This window comes from Mchenga conophoros, linkage group LG5 (genome assembly GCF_057382185.1).
Source record: "Mchenga conophoros isolate Kocher_MC1m ecotype Shallow Benthic linkage group LG5, M_conophoros_male_GT1.1, whole genome shotgun sequence".
NCBI classification, from domain to species: domain Eukaryota; kingdom Metazoa; phylum Chordata; class Actinopteri; order Cichliformes; family Cichlidae; genus Mchenga; species Mchenga conophoros.
Window position 1 is genome coordinate 26,722,954 of NC_140530.1, and position 10,310 is coordinate 26,733,263.

The following is a 10,310-nucleotide window of genomic DNA, read 5'->3' on the forward strand; positions in this document are numbered from 1 at the left end:
GCAGAGCAGCATATCAAAAATCCCTTGCACATTCCAACATGTTCACTAGAAAATGAGGGAGTGACAAATAGTTCATGCCGAGCAGGAAGAAGGGTGAGTTACAATAAGTGAAAAGATTCCTCTCTTAAATAAAGACTGGAATTCATTTAAATTGGCTTTGGAATTTTACTCCTGTTTGCTGAAACAAATGACTGAGACAACCTTAAAATACAATGAAAATAATGAAAATAAAAAAATACATAGCAGTAAACTGGTTACCTTATCTTGTCTTATCTTATCGTTAATAACAGGGTGGAAGTCTATTTTTGTCATGTGTGGAAGAGAAAGCATATTTTGTTAATATTAATTCCTTATTTTAGCTCTGAATATATGACAGTTCCTAACCCTGTGATGCTAAATGTGTTGTATTATTATTCATTCACTCTGCATCATCAATGTGAAAAACTACTGTTTACAATCACACACATGCAGTTTTTTTCCAGTGAGGAATACATTATACAGAAATGCCAGATATAGCAAAAATTATATTTAATATTGGTATTTAGTTTATTTAAAAAATAACAGAAGGCTTAATAAAAAGTTTGGTTCTCAAATAATTTGAACTGAATTTTGTGGCAATTTTTTCATGGTTCAGCCTTTACAGAGTTAAAGCTCCGCCCCTTATGTAACACACTTGAGATATTCCAGTAACAGTTTGTCGTTTTTCCGCATCTTGCTTTCCACCCCTATCCCCTCCCGCCCAGCACACACACTCAAGTGACTCGAAACTTTATTTAGCTCAGGCAGATCACATCAGCAGCATCTACTGTGAGAGAGCAGGAGGAGGTTCCATAATTCTGGCACTTCAACCTGCTACAACACCGTATGCTGAAGTTTGCTGTAAGTTTTACTGAAGGCATGATCCAAAGGTAAAGTAAATATCAGTGAGGATAAAGTTGTGACTGACTACATTCCTTCTATGCTTTCAGATTCACCCAGAGAGAAATGTCTTTCAGATCAAATGATGATCTGTCCTGTCCTGTCTGCCGTGATATATTTAGAGATCCTGTTGTCCTCTCATGCAGCCACAGCTTCTGCAAAGCTTGCCTGAGGAACTGGTGGACAGAGAAACGAATACAGGAGTGTCCAGTTTGTAAAAGAACATCATCGAGGAGTGACCCAACTTGCAACTTAGTATTGAAAAAACTGTGTGATTCAGTGTTACAGAGGAGACAGAGGAGAACTTCTGCAGTGTCTGAGACCCTCTGCAGTCTCCACGGTGAGAATCTCAAACTCTTCTGTGTGGACCATCAGCGGCCAGTATGTGTCGTCTGTCTGCATTCAGATGAGCACACCAGACACAAATTCAAACCAATTAATGAAGTTGCATCAGTTAACAGAGCTCACCTCCAGAAATCCCTGAAACCCTTAAAAGAGAAACTGAAGCTTTTTTAACAAGTTAAAGAAAACTATGAGAAAACGGCAGAGCATATCAAGGTCCAGGCCCAAACCACAGGGAGGCAGATCAAGGAGCAGTTTCAGAGGCTGTGCCAGTTTCTACAAAAAGAAGATGAAAACAGAACAGAAGAGTCAGGAGATTACAGATAAGATTAAGGCTCTGAGCAGAGAGATAGACAGTCTTTCAGACGCAATCAGTGAAGAGAAGGAGCTGAGAGCTGGAGACGTCTCATTCCTGCAGAACTACAAGATCGCAACAATAAGAGCTCAACGGCGCCCCCTGCTGGATGACCCACAGCTGGTTCCAGGAGCTCTGATAGATGTGGCCAAACACCTGGGCAACCTGGCCTTCAACATCTGTAACATGAAGAAACTGTTTTCCTACTCACCTGGGATTCTGGATCCCAACACAACAAATCCAGAACTCATTCTGTCAGAACATCTGACCAGTGTGAGACGTGAAAGTGAACAGAAGCTCCCTGACAACCCCGAGAGGTTTGATTACTGTCGCATTGTTCTGGCCTCTGAGGGCTTTAACTCAGGGACTCACAGCTGGGACGTTGAGGTTGGAGAAAGCGAGGACTGGTTTGTGGGTGTTGCTGCAGAGTCCATTCAGAGAAGGGAAAGTGCCCGTCCTGTTTATGGAGAATAGGATGCTTTAATGGTAATTACATAGCACGGTGCTTATCGGATCCCTCGTTGGCTCTTACACTGAAAACAAAGCCCAGAAAGGTCAGAGTTCACCTGGACTGGTACAGGGGAATACTGTCGTTCTTTGACCTAGATACGAACACACACACTTTCACAGAGAAGCTGTTTCCATATTTTTACACTGTAAATGTGTATCCACTGAAGATAATACCCAGGAAAATAGTGCTAAAGCCCTGGTCAGACAGTATTAGTGTAGGAGTCTAAATCCATTTTTTAAAAAGTAATTAAAGGATTTCTGTTAGTGTCATATTCAATGTTGTTACGTTTGATGTGATCAATATAAAGGGTTAGCATTTTTAAATTGGTCAGATTTCATAACTCATTAGTTTAAGAAATATTGGTATGAAGTAAAGGGCCTCAGTGAAGTTTATCAGAGTCTCCTGGATCTGTTTGTCTGGAAGTGTGGATTCCATTGAGGGAGGAACTTCATTAGGATTTACAATTAGTGTTGACTGAAAACCTTTTGTAGCCATTCCAGCTGTCATTCAAATACATTAAATTACAGGTTCTACACCAGCATCACCACGTAGCTGTGGGAAACATGCACCTGAATGTATGGATTTAATCATAGTATAATGTGCCAAATTGAATGTAAGTGCAAATGATGCCATTCAAAGTATTGGAAGACGTATTTAAATATCTGAAAATTTCACTTAAAAATAAATTAATCAAGTGCAATAGAATATATTTATTTAAAAAATATATTGTAATTTTTCCTTTTAAGTTCCTTTCTAATCATGTCTTATTTCTACATACTTTGCACATTATTTGAAAAATCTATTTTCCTTTAACATGGCTAATGTGTCTGAAAACAAAACTTCAGGAGATGTGTTGAAGTGCTTGGAAAAAAAAAGTCTTAAATGTTACTTGACATCAATACAATATTGTTTGTTTCAAAATTTATTTCAAACAAAGAAATCTGAAGATTTGCGGCAGTGTCATCTATATAGAAAGAAAATGTAAACGGTTTATGTGACTGATTTTATTTTTCTGTAGTTTAATGAAATACAGAGTTGAATCAGACCAAAGAAGCCATGACGTTTCTCTCTGGAGGTCAGAAGTCGGGAGATTGTTTAATGAATATGTGACAAAGTTTAGAAGCAGAACGTCACAGGCAGCATCTAAATGTGTGAATTTCGCTGCTGTCTGAAATAAAACACATGCCCACAGAAAGGTTCCTTTAAGATAATTTATTTTATACAATAAAACTGAAGTCTAGAGCATGCTTTGTGGAGAAGACTGTGGAAGAAAGACTTCTCACACACCCTGGATGTTTCACTTCTCACCACTTGCATTGCTATTGAGTATCTTACAAAGATGGACAGTCAATCAACTTAGCAGTCAATTGTGACAAAGAGACTGATACGAGATGTCAAAACAGGAACTGCTACCAGTAGTTAACTCGTTGCCGATCAAACAAACTTTGCAGCAGGTGCGTTCAAGAACACCACAAATCTGAAACAAACATGAACCACAATATGCAGGATACTTAACAAAAAACAAAACATTTCATAATATTTGTTCTACCATGCCACCAGCTAAGTAAAAAAAAAAAAAAAAAATCAAATCTGTAAGAATAAACATAGTACATCCACTCCAAGTTCTGTTCCACCTCTCAGAAAGGCATGTTTGTGTTTGTCAGTAATTATGTGGCTAAGATCATCACACGGTGAGCATTGTGGGGTCATTGAACGCAGCCCTCTCCGTTTTCGGCCCAGGTTGGGGTGTGTGAGAGGCGTTTTGTTCCATTTACTTAGGAGGCCTGTAGGCGATCTTCCTGCTCTTCAGCACAGACCACCTGTGTCTCTTCATGTAGTAGAGCAGAGGCACAATGATAGCTGAGCCCATCAGCAGCTGATAGGAGAAAGAGAACACAAACATTAACCAATGCCAAGATCCATGCTTAGACATGTTTTCTATGTTTTAAATATTCTTGAGACGACAGGAAGGTCACATAAGAAGTTGTACAGTTTAGTGCATGACATAAAAACTTATTTTATACCCACAACATGTGTCCTTTAAAATATCTTACAGAGTTGCATGTGTTGATTTAATTAAAAATATCTAAATTTGGAGTATCACTCAATTAAGAATGGGTGTCATTTTAAGTGCTGGCAAAGACAAAAAATAGGCACTCCAGTTGGTGAGAGGTGTACCTTCAGTCCCATGCGTTTGCGTTGGTCATGCTCGGGCTCAGCAGCCCACCTTAAGAAAGTACACACATCCTTAGCAACCTGACTCATGGTGGCAGGGGTTCCTATAAGAAACCAAGAGAACAGAAACCATCAGCAACACTTTTTTCATTTGTTCCTTCCAACCCCCCCCTCCAAACTGTCATGCTTCATTTATCAATGTAATAACAAATTACTTTGCAATAAAGTTATTGAAGTCATTTATGTGCAGCAAACGAGTTAATTTAACCAATTTAGCGCACTGGAAACACTTAAAATATGCTACTCAACACAGCAAATGGATTCACTCAGGCCTCACTCTGAGTGCCACAAGTCACAAAGAGGCGTCTTTCTGTCACAGCCTCTCAGAATGGTGAACAGATTTTGATCTATAAACGCCAGTGTTTAAAAAAGTAAACCTGCGGAACAACTGGGCAATATTTTCTGCCAGAAAAGGATACATTGAGCAAAGAGCTGCAAGTGTTTTTGAAATCCATGAATTTCAGAAGACTTCAGACAAAAAAAAGCCAATTAAATGCTTGTTACTGTCTATTTGGTGAATTCCCACATTCATTTCCATCCACCATTATATTTTATGACAATTTTATTTTTTAAATTCGCCTTAGACAATATGATCACTACTGAGCAATCCACCCTGCACTCTTAGTTTCAAACTTGAGTCACAGCTAACCAGACAGCATGGCCCTTGCAGTCTCCTATGCCCCTACCTGGAAGCTCATTAGGTGCCTGCAGTGAAACCCAAAAACACAAGTGTATGTATATTAAAAGGTAACAGGAAAGGCATGTTTTGCATGTCTTCGTTTTTTGGTTCACTCCAACAAACTGAAACTCTTTCTAAAGAGGGGGAAAAAAACAAAACAGAAAATAGTGCTCCCATTTCTGTAGCTGGAGAGAAGATTATCCAAACATGCACCTGCACTTCTTACCATCATCATACTCCAGAATTTCATTGTAGATCGGTGGGGCCATGCCAATAGCCTGCCCAGGGAAGTAGGGGTTGTAGTAAAGTCCCTCTCTCACTATCACTCCTGCAGGAGGGTCGCAGTAACCCGTCAGCAGGCTGAACACGTAGTCTTCTCCTCCGTGTCTGCAGGGAGCAGAAGGGTGAAATGAGTTAATGCTAAGGATACTGCAGATTTTGCACCTTTCAGAGTAAACACAGGTTTTCAGGACTTACCTGGCGTTCACAATGTAGCTAAGGTCTGGAGGCAGGGCGCCATTGTTGGCGACCCTGGCTGCCTCGGGGTTGGGGTAGGGCTTTGGGAAATAGTCTGACAGCTTTCCTGGCCGGGTGAACATCTCGCCACTCTCATCAGGACCATCAACTACCTCTACCTAAACACAAATCATGAGAAGAGATGGGTCACCACCTACAGGCAGAACTTACTTCTACAGATAAAAACAATGAGACAATTTATAAAAAAAAAAAGATTCGGTCTGACTAAAATACCATTATGTGATTAAATTAGAATATTGGCAGAATCAAGACTATTCACAGGATCACATCTCCCCACATATAGACTCACCTCTTCAGCGATGGTCTTCACCTCGTCCTCTGTGTGCGACACTCCCACGAGGTTTCTGAAAGCCAGGTATTCCATACTGTGGCAAGCTGAGCACACCTGCTTATACACCTGGTAACCACGGCGAATACTGTGGGAGGCAGAGACAAAGATATGAAACATAACGAGTTATTTTAAAAGAGCTGTCTGAAACTGCCAAAACAGACTTTCAATGAAAAATTCAGTCTGTATAAAGAAAACAAACGTGAATAAAGTGAAATTCTCTGCAAACTCAAGTCTTCAAAGCCAGCTAATTTTTAGTGGCAGTTTTACATTCAGTGCCTTTCATCACTCAAAGGATGTTTACAAGCACTTGAACAGTCTGTATACATTCAACTCACCTAGCATGGTCCAGAGAGGACAGAGGTCCAGCGTGACTCCAGGGGTACTGAGGGGGATGAAGCTCCAACTCGGATGCTTTAACCGACTGGTGCAATATCAGTGCAAGCCCGGCTCCACCGGCTGTGACCACACCCAGCGTTGTCAGGGCAACCTTCTTCCCCCTTGGCAGGCTGGCGAAGGACATGCTGGCCTGTGAATGGAAATAAGCACAAAAAGTTACTTTAACAAACTCATCCAATAAGGGTAATCTACAGCCGACTATCCATTAGATTAAGTTACTTTAAATTATATTAGAACTGAAACGTACTTTGCTTGGGCATGGCGCCCAAGTCTACGGGGCTACTGGATATCCAAGCACATTTGACAATTTATTTTTTGGTCTGAGTACATAATTATTTTTCAAGTTTACAGTTTCCCAGTGAGGCTAAGGTCTTCCTGCTTTGTGTTGACCTTTTGGCTGGTATCCTTCAACATCACACAGCTCTCTCTGTGGACTACAAGAATAATTCTTGTTCTACTCTGAAGAATTGCTATGAGCTGAAGGCCAAGGCTGAGTAAAACCTGCTGCAGGTAAAGAAGTTTGTGTGCAAGGTTTAGTTAATTGAGTGGCCCTTTTTTTATAATCCAGCCTGGTTGTCCTTATGAAACTGCCCTTCACAGCTGATTTTGTAACCAGGTGTTAATGGCAGCATGCGATAACAGCATCCTCACATCAGCAAAACAAACATAACACACCAACCTCCACCTCTGACATAAAATAATGCATGGCAACATTAATTTAGGGTACTTTATTTTAGTTAAGGAAGAAAATCAATATAGTAGTTAATAGCCTAATGATTGGCATGCATGTCATTTACTAACAGTAATGCTCCAATTTAGCCATTTCTCGCTATGCCCTTCTCCATCTCTACTGGGATACTCCCTCTGATTAAGCATTAGTAAATAAGCAAATAGAGTTTGGGAATCATATCTTCGCAGTCTGAAGATTATATCCCCAATAATCAAAACAAAATGATCTCAAAGAAACTAAAGCTGAAAAACGTCTCCTTGTCCCTGAACTAGGTCACAAGCTCAGTTGGGGCCAAATGACAATTATGTTCAGCTTCTTAGGTATTTTCGGTTATATCCATCGTCTGAAACGCGCATCAGTGAATTGTAGACAGGGCACAGATATTTAGTTTGGCGATTGAAATTGAGGACGGTTTTTATTCACCGGAAGTCCTTTCAGTCCTTGAGATGCTAACTCTTTAGCAAGCTGTTTAGCTCAGCGACTTCAGCGGGTGTCGTTACTGACAGAAGTCAACAATCGCGACCCACGCCAGCTGAGTTTAAATATGCACAAATACAGTGGCCAAACAATTCACATTAATCTTCATGCATCGCTGGCCAACGTATATTTTAACCACGTTGCACGTTTGCCGGGTGCTGGACACGACATCATGGTTTAGCTCACCGGCTAGCTTCCTAAACACATTGAGGAGAACCTGCTTTAAACTGTCTTTGGCATTTCATTTTGGAGATACTGATGCCGTATCACTATCAAGAGGTTATGAGTGATAAAACGTTTAAGAAATTAAAGCTACAGTTGTTGGTCAAATCCTAAAAAGTGTGGGAACACGAGTGACCTTGTCTCACCCCGCTGTCCGCACCAAGCTAACCTTAGCCAAGACACCTCACAGCACCGGTTTTCTATTAAATCGTGTCCTAAACACGTTCATGTGTGATAAATACTACTACACTACCTTGGAGGCCCTGAGAGTTTTCGGGGTGCTGAGGAGAGCCCTCCCCTTCCCCGATAGCACCACCGCTCGTAGCGCCGCCATCTTCTTTGCGGTTCTCGCTCTCCTCTGGAAGGAGTTGAGGCAGATAAACAGCTTGTTCCGGTCTGAAACTTCAAAATAAAGACGGCCAGTGTGAAGCGTTTTGGCCTCAGTTGTCAAAATAATATCTACAATGTATGAAAAAACAAGGGAATTACTGAATACTGAGTACGTTCAAATTACTCTAGATTTATTTTGAGTTTTGCATAATTTGTATGCAGTTGGTTTATTTAAGTAACAAATTTCTGACATTTTCAACAGCTAGTTTGCCATAAACTGTGGCATACAATATTTCAGAAGTCAGTAAACGCAAGACAGAATACATGTGTGTAAATAAGCGAGAGAGAGATGTAATAATGAAGCTGCAAGGAACAGAGGTAGAAGATTTTAAATACCCAGACAACCACTCACACCTACAGACAGTTTAGAATCAGCAGTTAAACTAATATGCATGTCACTGCACTGTGGGATGAAGCCAGACTGCCTGAAGAGAAAACCCACCCAGACACATAGAACATCCCATCTGGACAGCAAATTCAAACCTAGGACCCTTTTCCAGTGAAGTAATGGTGCTAACCACTACACCATCCTAGTACTATATAATACATTATATAATATAAATGTACATATTTTCACAAATTAAGATATAAGAAAGAAGTAATACAACTTTATGCTTATTTATTTATTTTAAAATAAATACCTCTGCAAGTGGAGAATATGGGCCTATTGCGTATTTATTTTCTTCATACTGTCTCTTATTATGAAGGTAGATACAAAAGTACACCGGATCTATAAGATGCTAGCTAACTTGACATAAATCTTACACAACTAATTTACACAACATTTTTTTTTTGGGAGGGGGGGGGGTGTTAAGTAACGTTTATTTGTAACATTCTGTCATTAATAACATAAAACTAGTATTTACAGATTTTACCCTTACAGCTTCTTTCTGACCAGATTTCTAGCAATGAATGAAATGTAAAGTTGTTGTTTTTTGAAGAAAATGTGAAAATAGCCCCACCTAGTGGCCGCTCCAGGACTTTTCAGACATCCATCCATCCATCCGCTTCCGCTTATCCTTTTCAGGGTCGCGGGGGGCGCTGGAGCCTATCCCAGCTGTCATAGGGCGAAAGGCGGGGTACAACCTGGACAGGTCGCTAGTCTGTCGCAGGGCGACTTTTCAGACATTTTTACCTAAATTGCAAAGGCTGATGTCACACTTCTATCTGCTGCTATTTTAAACTTTTTTTCCCCTGTAGGCTGACCTATGGCACTGTGAACGACTGAAAGCATGGTGAAATTTAAGGCTTTTACTTTTTAAATCAAATAAATCAATAAATCAATAAAGTAATAAGTTATTAATTAAACTAAGATCTTTCAAAGCTACAGTCCTTTTATAACAAGAGCTTTCTTTGTACCCCCTAAACTGTTCCTACATGAAGTCATATTCATGATGAAAAGATTTGTTTTCTTTCTTTCTTTCTTTCTTTCTTTCTTTCTTTCTTTCTTTCTTTCTTTTTCATGTACTCACTTTATTTATCAAAGTGGCAACAGTGAAGCTTCATTTTAACCATAGGGTCTCCATCCTTTGCCATCCATCCATCCATCCATCCATTTTCATCCGCTTTGTCCGGGGCCGGGTCGCGGGGGCAGCAGCCTAAGCAAAGAGGCCCATCTAATCTAGTCCATCCTTTGCCCTTTATGCATATTTTTAAGGGATTAAAAAAAAACAACAACAATATGAACAGAAGGAATGATTACAGAGAGCAAATTTTCTCACATTGTAGGTGTGGTACCTGCAAATTCCAGAAGGTGGAAGCAGAGTTACAAAAAATAGAATTCACTTAATAAGTTCATAGTAAAAACAAATAAATAAATATGAGCAAAAAATACAATTAAAGATAAAAAACAGTAGATTTCAATACAGATATAATAGATTTATGGGACTTGTTTTTAATTGTGAACACAGAAACAGGAAAATTCTCTGCAAGCATGAAGCTATAAAAACCCAAATATAAACAAAACCATTCAATAAAACCAGAAATATACTATGACCCCCAACATATTTTGAAACAAGTATAAACCGGGGAAAAATACAATTTTTTTTATTGTGTGTAATAGTAGGTGTTATTACAACATGAATGAATCTTGTGTCTCCAGTATAGACATGAGACATTTTTCAGAAACACAGATGAAGAAAGCAGAGCTTATCTAAATAATAAAACAACAAACATCCAGCTTGAAAT

The 10,310-nt window shown here is 39.6% G+C and overlaps 2 protein-coding genes across 2 annotated transcripts; one reads left to right on the plus strand and one right to left on the minus strand.

Moving 5' to 3' along the window:
• Positions 1-1,450: 1,450 nt before the first annotated feature.
• LOC146574737 (E3 ubiquitin-protein ligase TRIM35-like) lies at positions 1,451-2,178 on the plus strand. The gene has a single exon (XM_085275671.1). It carries the CDS (start codon positions 1,451-1,453, stop codon positions 2,087-2,089), a length of 639 nt encoding a protein of 212 aa, XP_085131797.1. The 3' UTR covers positions 2,090-2,178.
• A 1,145-nt stretch (positions 2,179-3,323) lies between these two features.
• cyc1 (cytochrome c-1) lies at positions 3,324-8,123 on the minus strand. The gene is made up of 7 exons (XM_085274648.1): positions 7,987-8,123; positions 6,244-6,434; positions 5,867-5,993; positions 5,518-5,675; positions 5,267-5,427; positions 4,305-4,405; positions 3,324-4,002 (listed from the first exon to the last, which is right to left on the minus strand). The coding sequence occupies exons 1-7, from the start codon at positions 8,065-8,067 to the stop codon at positions 3,898-3,900; spliced, it is 924 nt and encodes a 307-aa protein (XP_085130774.1). The 5' UTR covers positions 8,068-8,123; the 3' UTR covers positions 3,324-3,897.
• Positions 8,124-10,310: the final 2,187 nt, after the last annotated feature.

Coding starts and splice junctions, on each gene's coding strand:
- cyc1 (XM_085274648.1), bottom strand. CDS start 8,067: ATGGCGGCGCTACGAGCGGTGGTGCTATCGGGGAAGGGGAGGGCTCTC. Junction 6,435..7,986: donor AAACTCTCAGGGCCTCCAAG/GTAGTGTAGTAG, acceptor TTCCATTCACAG/GCCAGCATGTCCTTCGCCAG. Junction 4,003..4,304: donor GCAAACGCATGGGACTGAAG/GTACACCTCTCA, acceptor TTCTCCTATCAG/CTGCTGATGGGCTCAGCTAT.
- LOC146574737 (XM_085275671.1), top strand. CDS start 1,451: ATGAGAAAACGGCAGAGCATATCAAGGTCCAGGCCCAAACCACAGGGA.